The following is an 18,060-nucleotide window of genomic DNA, read 5'->3' as shown; positions in this document are numbered from 1 at the left end:
GTAGACCATTCCAAAATTGTTAACTAAGAGTGGGGTACCATGAATGGCAACCAATAGTGGAGGGGTTGGTTACTCCAGAGTTCATAGGTATGAACTGGCTATACTACCTATCTTTTTCCAATATGTTGGGCAAACTTACCCCAAGGTAAATGTACATCTGGCTAGTTGAAGATAAGTACTGCTGCTAATTTCCCATTGTTTGAAATTATAATAGTATTAGTTTCTAATTCCTGCCATTTGTATTCATCAATATTTGTATGTTAATATTTTTTTTTTTTTAGTTAGTAGATAGCAGGCATTTTTGCTACAGCAAAATAATGATTTTTTCGATAACTTGAGTCTAAAAATCCTTAGTTAATAACCATTTTAATTATAACACTTAGTTGAACTTAGTATGTAGTAGTCATTTTCCTTTTGTGTTTACATTATACAAGTTCTAGCTTATTCACCAGATTGAATACTTTTTCCTTAAAGAATGCAATCCTTAATTTCTCACATGAAAATAATACATTAATGTGGACGATACTGAAGGCCTTCTGAGCAAAACAGAGAACAAAGACTTCCAAAGACTGATAGTTCCTAATAAGTCTTGGAAGTGTCTTTGTTCTGTGTTGTGCTCAGCAGACTTACAGACTGTATTTATGAAGTAAAATGTAAAAAAAAAAATCCACACATAGTGTATGTTTTGCTTCTTCACACACCGGATTCAGTGTCAAAAATAAAGGATCACTAAGTGTACTTTATTTTAAGATAGCTTGACCAGACTACAAAACCAAAATTCTCAGATCTTTTAGGGCTGGCCATTATGGCCAAGATAGTATGTTGCGAGTGAGGCAGTTGCCACTAGGGATAGCCAGCCCTCAGTAACCTCACCATTTGTATCTCATTCATAGTGTACTTTGGAAGTGAATGGTCTTTTTCCTCTTCTCTGTGCAGATAAAATTACACATTAATCATAGGCTATGGCATACAGGGAGGTTGTAGTCTACTTTGTGCAGCACAACATAAATTGTTTAAAGGTTGTTTGCAGCATACCCTCAAACCATGTTGCATTGCTTTCTGCCATGTACTTTTTCTTTTTCTTTTTGGTTTCAACTTACTTAGCTGTCTGACATCTCGGACGTTAATCTTGTATGTACTTTGTGGTCACTTCTCATTCAAGAACAAATTCTTTGGGTGAGCCCTAAGTGAATAAAGAAGTGCGACTATGGAGTCTAGTTATAATGTAATAAGTACAATTATGATGAATCATGGGAAAACTGTAGATTGTGAAAAATCATTTAAGATATTACAGAAAATTTAATACATAACAGGAATGAAAACTTCCAAGCAAACATACAAGCCACAAGTGTTGCATGGAATGCACAATTGGACTTAGGACAAGTCCTAGTTTTAAATATATTTTGATGCATACAGAATCATCACATGTGGTTCACAAGTTTTTAATTGAAACTGTAGGATGTAAAAGATAACCAATTTTTTAATCAGTTTTCTTGTGATAGATACTAAGTAGCTTTTTTGGTATAGGAACTGAAACATGAATAGTTCTGTAAGTGTAGGAACTGAAACGTAAATATGTAGTTTTTTTGGGTGTAGGAACCGAAACATAATAGAAATTCATTGATCATTTGCCAAACCATAAATTTCTTGGTAATATTGCATTATGATGGAATGGCTTATTTTCAGTTTATGCAAAAGCTTATTACTAATATTTAGAGGCAGCTACAGCAAATTACAATAAATTCCTTGATTTTAAAGACCACCATAATTAGCCTATCATTAGGACTAATTTACACCTAGCACTGCATGCCTTTTGTGTGACAAACGTGTACTTATATTCACTTTTTGACTCATTTGACAGAAAACATACGTGATCATTAATGTTTCTTGAACTTTACAGATAGAAATGGGTAAATATGGTTCATCAGATCATTGCATAGAAACTTCTGGAACTTATATATATAATATATTGAAGGGCTTCAAGGCTTCCAACTTTATTTAGTTTATTACCAGACAGTACTCTCAGCAGCATCAAAAACATGACAGATAGCTAGATTAATTGCTGAGCTACCTTATATACATACGTATTTGAATTTTTACTAATATACGAGAATTTTTGTTGCTGACATAATAGCAGTATGGTATATCTTATATACCCAGTTTTTGGATCCTGCAGTGCTTTTTTTTTTTTTCAACCCAATGCATTAATGAATCTTTTGCTTCATATTGTAACAGCTTTTTTAATTTTTTCTCATTTTATATTTGTCAAATGAATAACTTGAAAGTGCTAATGCAATTTTATTTATCTCACTTGCTATATTACCATGCTGGCGCTGACTGTAGGAGGTAAGTAAGGCTTGTGCCCCAAGATTGTATATGCCTGACGTGCGAATTGTCTCCCCCTTTGCACCTTTATGTTTTATGTTAAGCTGTTTCCCAGAAAATGTTAGATCCTTAAGTAGTATGGGACATTGAGGCTTGCCAACCATAAAAAAAAAAAGTTGCCATTTTTAGGCCCTCCTTAAGTGCATGATATCAGTCTTGTAATGTTTTACTCATTGTCTTTTCTTTCATTTCAGCCGATTTATTACTTTTTGCATCTTAAAAATCCTCCTTAGGTATTCTCAAGTTTTGTTACAATGTTGAATTTCTTATTGAACTTCTGCCACCACCAAATTTTGGAAGGTGTAATGGATTGGCCATGTTTTATGTATTATGAAACTTTATGGTAGTTATGGGTTTTTAAAGTTAAATCTTTGTTACCTATTCATGGGTACTTCACTGGTGTACTTATGATAATGCAGAATGGTATTTTCAGTGGTTTTTTTTATATACTTTGAGGCCTATTCTCCTGGCAATGAAATTTCTCTGACTTGGCTGGAAGTTTTGTTTTACGTATTTATTTTATTTTTTATTTTATTTTTTTTTTTGAGAGAGAGGTTCTTAAACTCAACGTCATTCTTAAAATCTTCAAATTTGTTCTTTTCAAGATATTTTCTGTTGTTTACCTAGGATCTCTAAAGATTCATGAAGCCCTTTGTCTAGATTTGTAAAATATTACTTTTCCATAAACCATCATTGTGATTAATGCCAGAAGAAAGCCCTACCATCTTCTATTTTTGTGCGTGTGCCCTTCTGTAGGTAGCTACTTGTTGTGTTACTATATATCTACCCTGTCATGCAAACAGATTCTTCTATTTGTTTTTTATTTTTTATTCCTAAGTTCCCTGTTTCATTAACTTTCAAGTCATATTTACTGTACATAGTATATCGTTTTCTTCTATTTGTTACACCACGGAGCAGTTATGTCAAGTTAATAGTATAATTGGCTACAAAGTCAATTTAGTATGGGTATGAATATTCATTGACATAAGTTAAAGGTTTTTCCAGTTAAATTTTAGTTTAAAAAATACTGGTTGAATATTTTGATTATGAAGAGACAAGATTTCCAAATCTTATGGTTTGAAGCGCATTCTGTGGAGAATGCTCATTATGTATTATGATAATGTATTTCCTTGATTTTGTTGTGTAAAATGATAGATTTGGAAAAAGACATTCTTTAGAGATGACACTTGACAATACAAGAATACCATAATTATGAAAAGACTGGTATAGCGTAACGTATTAGAAGTGATTTTGCAAGTAAGTGATTATTACAGTAATTTTTGCCAATGACTCACATTTGTGAAATTCAGTATACCATGTTTTATAAAGTGCTGTGGTGCTGAATTGACAATAATTTAAAGAGATTAGGAAACACTTGATGGTGGTGGAATAGCATGTTCCTACTGTTATGCTGAACTTTTTTCCCAAGTCCCATCTTTTATGGTGATGGTTTGAAGAATTTGGCTGTTGGGTGATAATGTGTTGACTGACTACAGAATGTACAGTACAAGTGTATCCTGTGTTGTCTGTATACAATCCTTGTGTTAGTTTGCACAGTTCTCAGAGTTGAGCTACAAAATTGTTAGTGAAATAAGCTATAAAATTGTCAAGAGAAAAGAATATTTTTCAAGTCATGTCTGGAAATGTTTTTATTAATTGAAACCTTCAAATCACATTAGTTTTTCATTCCAAAGACAAGAGTTGTTCTAATATTTGTTTTGTACAAAAATATATTTTGCATTTTTCCTTTTCTTGTCACTGTATTTACAAGTTTTATCTGACCCACAGAAGCAACAAGAACAGAAAGGAGTCAAGGAAATAGTAGTGCTGGATCCCAAGCGCTCAAATGTCATCAATATTGGTATGACCAAATTGCCACCTCCTCGCACTATTAAGACAGCTATTCTGAAGATGGACTCTTCCATAATTAACCGTGAAGGAATTGAGGTAAATGTTTTCTGTTGTTATAATTTAACCAGAATTTCCTACTGTGTAAATACACAGGAAGGGAATCAAGTTTGGTAAGTCAAATATGGTCGTCAACACCACAACTCTTAGTCACAGTAAACGTCAGCACTCAATAGTTTTGTGGTCTTGAGTAATCTTAGTGTCTTGTTACATCCTTCCTATGAATATGAACCCCTCTCGTAGGCAGGAGCATCTTTCTTCATATCAATAAGTATTTCAAGTGTATCGTTTTACTGTATTGTCCTTTGGAATCAACATTATTTCTCCTAAGTCTGTAATGTTTAGTTATTGACAGAAGTAGACACAAGTAAGGATAAGTTAGCACTGTAAAAGTGACATCTACCATGATGTATTTACACTTAGAATTATTCATAAAGTACAAAAAACATTTTTTTCTTCTCTATTTTTTCACCTCTACCAATCAGTACACCACATATTACAACAGGTGATAGCCACCAACCCTATTGTTACAGTTGCATTATTTAAGCTACAATTCATTACAGAAAGTTATTTCCTTGTATCATTATTATATTTAGAAGTAAATATAACTAAAACAAAATGTAAACAGAAACAGGTTGTTAGTTTCTAAAAAAGATAAATTTTAAACAAGAGGGAACAGAAGAGTTGTCAATGCTTATGACTTAATGGAAGGTGACTGAAGAAAAACTATTACATATTTAGGGGCAAAATTATATTACAGCTGCCATTATTATCGTGTCATCAGTGCATGCATAGGAGCAGTTTAAATTCTTAGACTGTAACAAGCAAGCAAATCCTGATGTCCTCTAACAAGAATAATTTTTTGGTGGTGGTAAGTCCCTGAATTAGGTACTATGTAGCATTTTGGTAGCTGTTATTTCCAAAATCTGTTTCTAAAGCACAGTACTACTGTACTGTGGCTCATGAATTGTCAGTGTACCTAGTTATTTACTTGTGTCCACAAGTGGGCAAATTTTGAAAACTTACTCACTTCATTATCAGAACATCATTTATAATTAGTATCTCTTTACTTTAAGCTTATCAAATGAAGTTTGGACTTGAAACAGGGTTCAACGAGGTTATTTTTTCCAGAAACTTCTGACGACCATGTTACCTACACCCGAAGAAAAACACAAGATTCAAGAAGCTGCAATATCCAACCCTGAGCTTCCATTAGGGTCAGCAGAACAGTTCCTCATGATGTTGTCTTCAATCTCAGAACTTCCAGCTAGATTGAAACTCTGGCTTTTCAAACTAGATTACGAAAATTCAGAAAAGGTATGCTTTTATTTTTAACATTTAATTCAAACCCTGTCATCATTGATTTGGTTTTGGAAGACAGCTTTGAATTATAATTATATAATAAAATCTTTGTATGATAAAGATTTTGGTTTAATATTTATGTTTTGCATGTATAAACCAGTTAGAGATGCTGGTAACATGTTCACTATAACCTTAATTATAGTCAGTATAGCATATTATGATATTCTGAACTTATCTTCCTAAACAGGAAGTAGCAGAACCATTGATGGACTTGAAACAGGGCATCCAAGATCTCCATAAAAACCATACCTTCAAGACAATTCTTGGAGTTTTACTGGCTATTGGTAATTTTCTCAATGGAACAGATGTGAGGGGCTTCAGTATAGACTACTTGTCAAAAGTTCCAGAAGTCAAAGACACTGTTCATAAACATTCTCTGTTGCACCATCTTTGCCATATGGTGCTTGAGAAATACACTGATACAACAGATCTATATTCAGAGGTAAGCTTTGTTAAAGTTGAAATTGACCTAATAAAATAGTACTGTATTTCAAACTTTAACCATTTGGAATACATATATACATAGATGAAGCATGAACTTTCTATGTGAATATAGTGCCTATTTTGATATTTTTAGTACATGCTGGAAAAAGAAGTTACTTGACTTGAGTTTTACAGATTGGGTCAATCACTCGGGCATCTAAAGTAGACTTTGAAGAGCTGTCAAGCAACATAAGTAAAATGGAAGTTGAATGTAAAGCATCGTGGGATCACCTAAAGGCCATTGCAAAGCATGATGGCCCAACTCAAATCAAATTAAAGTAAGTTTTGGTTCATCTCTTGAAGTATTATTTATTTAGCTCCTTTTATGATGTTTGTAAAGTGTAAAGAATGTTCTATTCCTTAGGCTGTTTTACAAGTATTTACTGACTTGTTTACAAGTTTGCCACTATTTTTCTGACTTCTATTACTGTACAAGGTATTTTTTAATAGCCATACTGACCTGATTGGCATTCTAACCACTGTCAGTGTGCAGAAACATATATATACCCTTGACAAGTTGAACTTTGTAAACATTGGGTTCAATTCTGATTGAACATCAGCTGAAATTCATATATTTACTGGGAATTTTGTTACTTTTGAGCTCATCAGTTATTTTCCTTTAAGCATCACCGGAGGTTATGCTTGGACCAGAATACCATGAACTCAGTGTTTTCCTCAGCACTGTATTAGCATCAAAATATTAAAATGTGTTTTTGAGAGGACTGGTTCTGGTTATTATTGACTATTAAAAACCAAGGGAAGCACACAGTCTTACTTTTGCCAAAAATCCAAATAATCTATCATTTGAGGGCTTTCTACATACAAGGAATCAAAGTGTAAAAGTCTTTCATTGTATTTTTCATGTTCTCCATTCAAGATTAGGCTACTTTCCAATTCCTTAAGTGTTCCAAGTTCCAGGGAGTGGTATTATGAGTGAAATAATTAAGTTTCGTATTTATGAAAGTCTAAAGTTTATTATTTTTACTTAGTTACTCAGAAAACTTATCCTTTATATATTATATAAAGTATCATTTGAAAAACTCTCATATAAGAACTATGCACAAATAAGACAATTTTTACTCCTTACTTCCCCGTATTTTAACAAATTTTTCTCTTTAACAGAATGTCAGAATTTTTGGCTGACTGTGCCGAAAGAATCATCGTTTTAGGAATTATCTATCGTCGTGTCATGACCAGGTAATAAATTAATATTTCCCTTATCTCTATTTTAAATATTTACTTTTATAAGCTTTGATATGTTGTATGTGATTTATCCCCTCAGGATCTGTATTGTTTCAAACTGCACTGCAGCTCAATTTTTCCAGAAAATGGCGTTTCATTACAATACAATGTACAGAAATATGAAAATATGTTTAAAGATAGTCGATTAAGATTCATGATTTTGCATAGGAAGTGTAAGCAAGTCATTCTAACAATGCTCTTAATGATAGATAGTCAGTTCCAGGTCTGGGTCGATATCCTACTACTACCGTAATTCATTTATTCAAGATTGACGTGAAGCGGGCAAAGCGAGTTGCTTCTGATAAACTACTATAGTTTTATGTAATTAATTTTCACCACATATTCACACAAATTCAGCAACTTTCTAGCATAACAATAAGGACAGTCTTTGTAGAAAATACAAATCATTACTTCTTTATTAATTGGGTGCTTCAAAGGCTAGACAGAGAACATGTATGAAGACTATCAGAGCTTCCAGATGAAGCCTGCTCCACAATTGGGGTATATTTCCTTCATCCACACCTTCCTTTATCAGTTCTATTCTTTATTATGATGTCAGATTATTCCCAGCAATTCTCTGGATCATCTTTATTTATTGCATTTTTAACCTTGCCTTCCCACATGTTTGGTTCCACATAATAATATACCAATATATGTAAAATTTTCTGAAAATGTTTTACTGTTAGCACAGTCTGTTACCCTGCATTCTTGCAAGTGGTTGCAAGAGATGTCAGCTTTAGAGCTAAGCCTAAAACTGGTGGGGGTATGAAGTGGAAGTCCTACCACTCTCAATATACTGTTCCCTATTTCCTGAAAGTGGAAAAGTCACCGCCTAAGTTCTTTTTCAGTCGTCTTCCAATTATGTACTGAGGTAATAGGCTTTGGCTTCACCAAAGTACTGAATTATTTTTTTATTTATTCACTAGCAAAGATTTAATACTACGATTTTCTTAGATTTCAGAGGTTCTTGTTATGGCTAGGCTTTCCTTTACACATGGCTTTAGAAGTCAAAGTTCAAGAAGTATGCTCTACTATTAGTGAATTTGCACTGGAATACAGAACTTGTAGAGAACGTGTGTTGCAGCAGATTGAAAAGAAGGCTAATCATCGTGAAAGAAACAAGACCAGAGGAAAGATGATCATGGAGGTATGTGAAAACAAAGAATTCAACTAGTATATTTTCACAGTAATCTAAATAGCCCTGGTTGATACCAACTAAGGCAAAATCAGACTCAAGTTTCTTTACATCTGTCCCATAAAAGCTATTTCAGAGCTAAATTGCTCAACATTTTGAGACTGTCTGCCAAAATTAGTTTTAAAGATTTCATGTGATTGATGTTGGCTTTCTTATGCATAAATGATTATCTTAAATCTAAAGTCTTCAGACTGTAAATTTTCATTATAAAGTAACATTTTTTTCCATATCTTCTATGATGTTTCATCCTGTCTACAGGATAGCCGCCCTGCAAAACCTATTGGAAGATCTCTCAGGCCATGCTTGAAAAGTTCTTCGGTACTGTAAATGTGTTTAGGGTGCTCTAACATCCCAAAACTTTCATCCACAAATTGCCTGCATGAATTATTTTCACTAAGCATCATACTCAATGATCAGAGCAATATATTTACAACATTTTTAATTTCATCTCACTACTTCAGTTGATATTCACAGTATAATAGCAGCGATTTCCTAATGACGATTCTGTATATTTTCCAGTAAATAAAACTAAGACTTCAATACACCAAAAAGTTTTCATTCTTCATACATTATACAATAAACTACTGCAATATCTATTTATATTTAACAGTGCCGGTTACCCTGCATATTATCATTTTGGTTTAGATATCTTCACAGTATGGATCCGTAGATGGATGCATTTTCTAATAATTTATTAATTATCTAGTGGCTTTTAGCATTTAAACTGCATTCCTTTCACAATATATGTTTGCCCTGTAGTGGTTGATGCTATAAAACAAAAAATAATGGTAATGGTAATAATAACAATCTTATATTTAATTACATAAAAGACCCATATAATTTTTGTAGTAATGTTTCAATTCCTTCTAGAGTCATTCTCAGACTCCTAAAAGAAGTCAAAAAATTTCATACAGAACCATAAATTAACGTAAAACAGTAATAACAACAAATTAATCTAAATAGATATGAAAATATGAGACATAAAAGTAAACATAGTAATTAAAAAGTTACCACATAAAACCAATAAAAAGGGGGAAAACATTAATATGTGTTCTACAATAGGTTTCCAATGTTTTGAAAGCCTTTAAACTAAAGAAGTGCTAGAGTTTTCTGAACAATCTATATGCAAGCTGAATGAAGAGGTCTTATAAGTGGCTGCCCAACCCTTGAACTAATAGGTCTGTGTTTGTCTACTGACAACTTAAGAATTTTAATACTAGATCCCATGTACATACTCCATACTAGATTTGTAAAAAGTAAATAGTTAAACTGTTGGCAATATAGTGAAACAATTAGTGGCTCTTCAATCTTGAAAAAAGTGACAGTATTTGTAAATTGTTACTCTTACATTGATTTGAAGCAAGTTCTACAAAAATCATCTTTTTATTTCTTCATTGCATGTGTATGAAATACACAGCAAATTTGTATGAAATGTTTTTTGCTGGACCTCTGGTCTTGGTTTTATGAGTTTATGTATTATCCAAAAGTTCCCACACAAAATTGGTAGGCTCTGTGCATGAAGGTCATGACAGTATTTATTCATTTTGTAATTTTTATAGCATGCACTAAAGCAGTAACTGCCAAGGACTGTAATTGTTGAATTTACAATAGAGAAAATATTAAGATCATTGTTTTGGTTTACAGTAAATTAAATTTCCCATTGTGAACTTTTATCTTTGAATTTAGGGGATTTAAGTAGTCACTTTTTTGTTCTTAAACAAAAAGTAGCGTATACACATATGCTTTATATTAGAGGCTTATTAAATAAAGATGGACAATTTATTATCCACTGGATTCAATGTTGAACATGAAGATGTTGGCAAAAAAGACTTTGCCAAAACAGGGGTATCATTTTCATCAAGAGTTTTCTTGTTCACTCGTTCCAAATGTAGCTTAGATTACATGGGATCTGGTATAAAAGTCATATGTTTCAAACAGATGAATACAGATGCGGGTTCTAGGATGGGACAGCAGCTGGTAGATTGCTTCATTTAACAATCCATGTAAATTGTTTAAAAAAAAAAAAAGTAGCATTTTTTTTTGGTTTACAGGATTTAAAAATCCTTTAATAGGTAAATTCTGTTAAGAATGTAAAACCAGTTTCACTTCAATTTACAAAATTTGTTTTATACTTATTTAGATGGGGTATTTCCACTGAACATTTTTTACTCAGTTTTCTCTTGTTTGCCATATTAATAAATCATTCTGTGCATAATTTTACTACTTTTTTTTAATAGGAGAATGGCTTGAGTCTTAATGTTACAACAGTAAGAATGAAAAAGAAGTCCTTTGTGTTGAGATTCCCATGAGACTTCTGTATCAGTAATGACAATAATGAAAATACTGTAAAGTAATCGAGAAATTTAATAATTAATATTAAGTTCTAGTAAAACATGAACATTTTAATACTTATGTATGCGATGGCCATTAGTCCTGCACAATAATGTTCCTTTAACAATAATTTATTAATTTTCAAACTATTTTTACTTTTGGTTTTTAATTTACAGTGTGATTTTTATTTAATATACATGAATGATGTTCTGCTATCCATAAATATTTCTTCCACTTGGTTTGTTGTTATTGTTTTAAATTATTGAACTAATAGTGATTTTTTTATGCCTTTCAACTGTTCCCTTTGGTCTCTCCCCGCATACATTCAAACTTTCCTTGCTCTAGTTTTCATCTGCCTCTGAGAACAAGTCGATCAGCCCAAAACAGTCAAGAAATGTGGCTCAGAATTCTGCTAAACTTATTTTTAATAAAGATGATAGCAATCTAAACTATAAGATTAGTTTTTCAGGGCTATATAATTTTTAAATTTCAAAAAATTCCCATTTTTTAGCTTGGTGTGTTCAAGATTTAAAAATAACTATTAATATTGTATTTTATTTATAATATGTATGGTACAATGCTGAAATAATTCATAGCATAGATACTTCCGAATTATTACATTTATGTTTTGTTGTAGCATTTATTTAAGTTCAAAAGTCCTATGTAATAATGAGTGACTATCTGGGTTATTTTTATGTAAAAAATTTTAATAGGTATATACTGTACTAAAGAATGAAGGTTAGCATTTTCATGACCTTGTTCTTCCAGATGGAGAAATTCAAGCGTTCCAAGCAGACAAAGGAAGAAAAGGCTGATTCTGATCTGAGGCAACTTCTTAATTATTCTGACGTCTCAGACACAGAAACTATCCGTGGAAAGAGTACCTGGAGAAGAACTAGAGAAGGTAAACTTTTATTTTTTTAAAGAGTTACACTTGTTTTTGTTACTAGACAATTATTTCTTGTAGCCATTTACAGTACATCATTTTACAAATACAATTTTTTGACAGGTAAAACTCGTAGCAGAGGGGAAGAGAGCATGGCAGAAATTATGGGTGATGGAGATGATGCTTTGTTAGACTCTTTAGTAAAGACAGCAACACAAGCACCATCTTCACGTACTACACCACGAGAGCGTAAGAGGTCACGACACGCTGACCGCAAATCCTGTAAGTATTTCTGGCAAATTATCTGAAACCCTTTTCCCCATTTGAAAAACACTTAAACGTGTAACTGGAAAATTACTGAAAAGAAACCAAGAAAGTGCAAAGTAGCAAAATATTATTAAAATTATACTCACGCACAAACTGCATACTTATTGAAAAATAGATTTTAATCATTTGCTTAGTTTTACACTAAAGAGTATTAGAGGCTTTATAATCTCAAATATTCAAAAATGAATAAAATAACTACAGAATATAAACAAAATTTAAATAACATTTTTGAAAAGTTTTTGTTAAGGAAGAAAGACAAGAGAAACTTTCCCTTACCTGCAGTAGATAGAAATTAATCACTGCCTATAATTATTAGAGGTATGTAATACAAATATGTAATGACAATGAAGTAAAGCATCAGTCCCCTAGAGGACAGTACAGATGCTCAAAGCAAATAGCAAGAGATTATTAGGGCTTCCTATACCAAAGATCAAGAAGGTGGGAACACAATTTTGAAAATGCCTCTGGACCCACGTGCATGGGCACCCTACACTTGCTTTTGGCACAACTTTGAAGCTCTTTCTTTGAAAAACAGTAGCTTTAAAAAAAAACAATTAATTTAAAAACTTACCTCATCAGGTGGTTCTGGAAGTCAGTCATTTAAAAATTACAAATTTTACTTATGCAAGTGGCTATGCAATTTAAAATTCTGTACAGATTGTAAATATGTGGTATAGGGGTATTTTATGCAAATTCATTGAATGTAATATATTTAGCTCTTCTGAAACTGATATACCAGCAAACTGGTATAGCAGCTTGAAGTAATTTATACAATATAAACTGCAGTGCTGTATTTCATCATAATTTTCTTGACCAACAGCCACAGTGCATGCAAATGTATGAGGCTACAGCTGTTGGTGCAGTACTCTGAAGTTTTGATAGGTATTGGATAGGCTTATGTAGCAAAGAAAAAACTAAATAGTAAATTTTATTCAATTTGAAATATTTTTTTAACATACACTTTTAAAGAACACTGAGCAAACCAGATACCCCAAATATATAAAATGAAAATTAGAATATCACAGAATATAGTATAGTAAAAATAAAAATAATTTCATTCCAAAATCTGAAAATAATTTACGCATTGCTACCATATGTGGAAGTACCACTCAATCTTTTGATTACATCAAACACAAACTTGATTTCAATAATCTTGCTATATATGTAATAAGAATTAAACTAGTAAAACTTTTCAATATTCAGCAACTTTCCTTTTGTCAGCTAAGTTCCTTCAAGTTGGGTGCAGTATGGAAAGTGAAAATACCATAATATTGATATATGTACAACATTGAAGTTACTAATTGTAAGCTGTGACTTTGATTACTTTCTATTAAATATAGGTGCGTATTAGGGTCACGATGGTTACTCTGCAAAAGTGAAAATGGAAATATATGAAGAACTTCTGAAAAATGCTTCATTCTCTATTTCCTTTGTGAATGCAGAATTGGTGGTATCCTTCCCTTTCGGGACGTTCAAGTTCCACAGACTCGGACAAGTTATACCACCATAAAAATCTTAAGAACTTGGGCCTCTGCCTAAATGGCTCTAGCAAATGTCCAAACAGGCATTAAAGGTCTGTGGTGGATGCCTTTGTTTGTGGTGCCTTCACATACTGCTCCACATGGAGGAGATCGAAAGTTCAGCACAAGAGCTGATAAATAACAATTTCTCAAATATCACAGAGTTGAACAGTAAACCTGGATTTCCACAAATAATAGGCACATTGAAAAATTACTAACACTGTTAACATCCGAAATAGTTCAATAAAACTGTTAACAGGAATTTTAGACACCAAGAAGACATGAAGGCATTCAGGCGAATAATCAACAATAGCATTTCCCATGCTATAGAAATACATAAGATTAATCTTATAATTTACTCTAAGAATATGAAAACTTGCCAGCTACTACTCAAGAACAATCTGGAACCCGTACAGATTTCTTTGAAGAGAAATATGTCATCTACGAATTTGTGTTTGGTGAATGGATGCCACCACTTATATAAAGAGAAGAGTGAAAGGATGCCACTAGTCACATTATAATGATGACTACCTAACACACTTAAGTATCTCTCCTGCCACCCTCAAGAAAGGATCATCTTTCATCATTCCAAAGTGAAAATAAAAAGAACTGAAATAGAACAGCTAATAAAGGGTGCAAAAATTATAGATGAAGCATCAGACCACCAATGCCTTTGCCGAGATGCTATACATGTCATAAACTGTACTGGGAAAAAGCCAAGCATCAATCCAGTAAAAGAAACATATTTCATCAGACATCAGGCACCAACAAAAGAGAGGAAATGTCTTCATCCTATCTGAGAGGGCAGTCATACCAATCACACCAGTGGGGCCACTCTAGCCTGCAACATCAAACATGCCAAGATGATTGCAGCACCATGACCAGAACAACATCAGCCTGCAATCAATCACAATTCATCACATCACTTGACTTGCCAACTATTAGCTGATTTCCCTCTTGTGTATACCAGTGTGACATAATGTAATTCATTCTTTTTTGTAAATCAGTGGATGACCACCAGTATGAGCCAAAACATCTGAGGAGACAAAATTACCAAAAAAAGGATGATGTGCCTTAAGATTAACTTTAACCAGTGCCAAAGATTTTCTTTCTTGAATGCTGCTGGTCAAAGATTCCTACAGGGAACAACATTCCCAAACTGATCCTAATTTCCAGCATTAAACAAGCTTCTTTCATACATAACAGTTGCAAATTTTTCCTCATAAAAAATGATGCGTGAAGCCCTGCATATAAGTATTTCTACCTTCTGTAATCTAATATAGTTAATATTTTTAGTTAAAAGTCTCACTGTATATATTATTATAACCAGTGAACTAATAAACATACCAGTAAATTAAAGTGAAAATGCATGCTAAAAAAACTGCACTTCAGTGTATCCTTAACTAAAGCCCATACACACAATCGAACTTTGCCCGACAAACTTTGTTCGATGTGACATCAGAAGCAGAAAAACTGCGGATAAGGTTCTGACTTTTCCTGCTTCTGACGTCACATCAAACAAAGTCAGTTGGGCAAAGTTCGACCGTGTGGACAGGGCTTAGGGAACCAAACGCACAACTGTGGAGAGCCCCATTACAAAGGCTTTAGCCCATACTCAGATATCAACTAGTGATCCATGATGGGTAACAAAATTACTTCAAGCAATGAGGGTTTTTCTCTATAATTTTTATAACTGTTAGCTTGATTAATCTACTGTATTTTCTGGTGTAAATTAGAAATCAGTCCATTATATTATCACTTCACTTTTTGGTAACAAAAAGGTATCAGGAAAGGTTTGTATTTATCAAACATAACTCCTTCAGGCTTTGTAATCTTACAACATATTACAATAAAAATTGCACCCTGTAAAACATTGTGTAAGCAATGAGTTTATTAGTATGTGCATAATACTACTGTCATAACTAGTACTTTCTTGAAAAACTTGTTTTTACACCTAGTCTTTCATGTTTTTGTATAAATTCAGCAGTTTTATCTAAAAAATATTCATTACTTTAGATTTTATGAGAGAGCGCTTGATACTGTTTGAAAAATCCGATCAGTCCTGAGAAAATCCTGAGTGTTGTAAAGTAATAGTCACATCTCAGATTGAGTATTAGCTGTGCTCCGAAATGTTTCATGTCAGTGTAGCTTAAAAGGCAAACATACCTGCCAGCTGAAGGATTTGGAACCATATGCACCTTCATTCTTAAGGCTAGTAATTAATTACACTATAGAGCTGTTAGTCATGAGATAAACAATTATTTGATTATCATTAAAAAAAAGTTATATTTGTTCATACAATAACTTGTAAGATTGTAGATTTTCTTTTATTTACTTTTGCCCATTAGATTTTGTAAAAGTATACCCAGTCAGAAGTTATCTTACCGATTCCTATTGCTATTTTCGAATCTTACCCTAGTAGTAGTAATACTGCTTAAGGACTGAAATCCTTGAAACAAATTAATGCCTGATGTCTACAGTTATGTAAATTATGGCATAGTTTCTTCCCTTCAGCCAATCCTTGATTTGACACTTTTGCTCCCAAACTATTTGATCATGTAAATTAAAGCATATTTTAATCTCCTTATGCTGGTTAAATAGAATTCTTTCTTTACTTAATTTTTTTCTATGAATGTAACTAAAGATTTTGACATCATACTATTACTGTTATTTTAACACAAAAACACTCAAGTAGAATAGAATAATAATAATATATAGCTGAGTTTTCTGGCAGCACTAGATGATATACCATACTGAAGCTTTTCATGTGCTCTGAAAGTAAATTTTAAAATTAATATAAAGTATAAAGTACAGTATAATTAAATATTCAAGACTAAGCACAATGTTACCTGTGTAATGCAAATTGTGGAGTGGGAATAATGTGTAAGATCAGTTAAATATCTGTTAGGGCTAACAAATATTTAATTTTCCACTGGAAGAAGCAAATATCAAAAGGGCAGTTGTGTGTGCTTGCCGTACTTCACGGGAGCGACATGGCTTCCTCGCCCAGAAATAGATTTTTCCTACGTCAAAATCCCTTTTATGACCAGCTATTCAAAATGAAGTTGGGGACTACTTTTCCCAGATAGTCTAGCCAACCTCGTGAAATCAGAACAAAATTTAGGCTAAGCCGCTGGAACCTATGAAGTCATTCAGTGCTGGAAATAATGTTGCAACAATTAGTAGGAGAGGATGGAAAGTGAGATGGAAGAAAGAGAATGCGAATGAAGGAAATTTAATAGGAACGAAAGGGGTCACAGCTATGGGCCAAAGGGACACTGCAAAGTACCTTACATAATGCCCAATGTGCACTGTGTGACGTACAGTGACAGCTTTAACCCATACAGGGTACTACTCCTTTTAGTGGTGCTTCTATCAGTATCACATATCCACAACACTTGCCACATTAAAAAGTATGAATTATATCCAATCCCTTTGGTCTCGTCATTTAGCTGACTAAAAGTTAACTTCCTCTAATTTTCAACTGGTAACCCATCCACTCCAACATTTTGATATTGAGTGCTCTTCAAGAAGTCACTCATTACTTACTGCTAAATATGGGTACATTTGTTTCAAAACTTCATGAAGAAACATTTTCCTTTCACTATATGTACTGAATTTCTTATATGATCCTTCAAGAGATAAGTTTTCTTCACTGGGACAATATCTCTTTTGATTTACAACTTCTCCTTTAGGTACATTTGGTTTTTTGTGCTGTTGGACTTAATAAAAGAAGAAAGACTACAAAAAAAGTTGTAGTTTCTATTACTATAAAATAAGTCTGGGATTTTAATATAAATTTTGTAAACATCAAGGTGATATTCAATGTTTGCAATCGTGAACTAATTAAATTATTCTCTTTACAAGGAATGAAATTAAAATAAATTCTAAGGGTTTATTTCGTAGTTCATTTAAGAACATGGTGATTTTTCTGGTATGGTATTACTTATTTTCAGGCGATTATTACTAATTTTTCTTTACATTTTTCTTTTTTTATGATTTAGCTAATTTTAAAATATATGTACATTTTATTTCCTGAAATATTCTCATGCTTTTAACTGCATAACATTTCTATCTGCAACTAATTCTGGATATCTGTGGGTTGCTATAAAGTAATAAAGTATTGGTCATTAGGGGTTTGCATGATAATCAGCTTTGTTACATCATACTGTTATTCAAGATCTGCTTGATAATCAGTTATGTAACTTCTTCATTTACACAGTGAAGCGGTCAAGAACTCGTGACCGGAACCTTATAAGTGAACTGGAAGCTCTCCAGACTGTACAAGAACTTCATGTTGATTAGTCTTCTTTCATCGACTCTCTCTTAATCTCTGTTTTCTTGTAAGCTTGTTTGCAAATAATCAAGTCCCTGGGTGACCCTATGAAAATAACACTGATTTTGAAATACTAAAAAATAAC

At 32.8% G+C, this 18,060-nt stretch overlaps 1 protein-coding gene across 1 annotated transcript in view; it reads left to right on the top strand.

Annotated features, from left to right (window-relative positions):
* Window positions 1–18,060, top strand: part of LOC135222018 (uncharacterized) — a 366,510-nt gene that overhangs the window by 337,226 nt on the left and 11,224 nt on the right. Inside the window, 9 exon segments of the mRNA XM_064260144.1 lie at window positions 4,174–4,332; window positions 5,425–5,610; window positions 5,843–6,097; window positions 6,274–6,416; window positions 7,261–7,335; window positions 8,335–8,527; window positions 8,834–8,893; window positions 11,675–11,810; window positions 11,916–12,074. Of these exon segments, the coding sequence (XP_064116214.1) occupies window positions 4,174–4,332; window positions 5,425–5,610; window positions 5,843–6,097; window positions 6,274–6,416; window positions 7,261–7,335; window positions 8,335–8,527; window positions 8,834–8,893; window positions 11,675–11,810; window positions 11,916–12,074 (1,366 nt within the window).

The sequence above is a fragment of the Macrobrachium nipponense genome, chromosome 3 (genome assembly GCF_015104395.2).
Source record: "Macrobrachium nipponense isolate FS-2020 chromosome 3, ASM1510439v2, whole genome shotgun sequence".
In the NCBI taxonomy this organism is placed as follows: domain Eukaryota; kingdom Metazoa; phylum Arthropoda; class Malacostraca; order Decapoda; family Palaemonidae; genus Macrobrachium; species Macrobrachium nipponense.
Note: the sequence above shows the minus strand (reverse complement) of the source record. Positions and strands in the feature narration are given on the sequence as shown.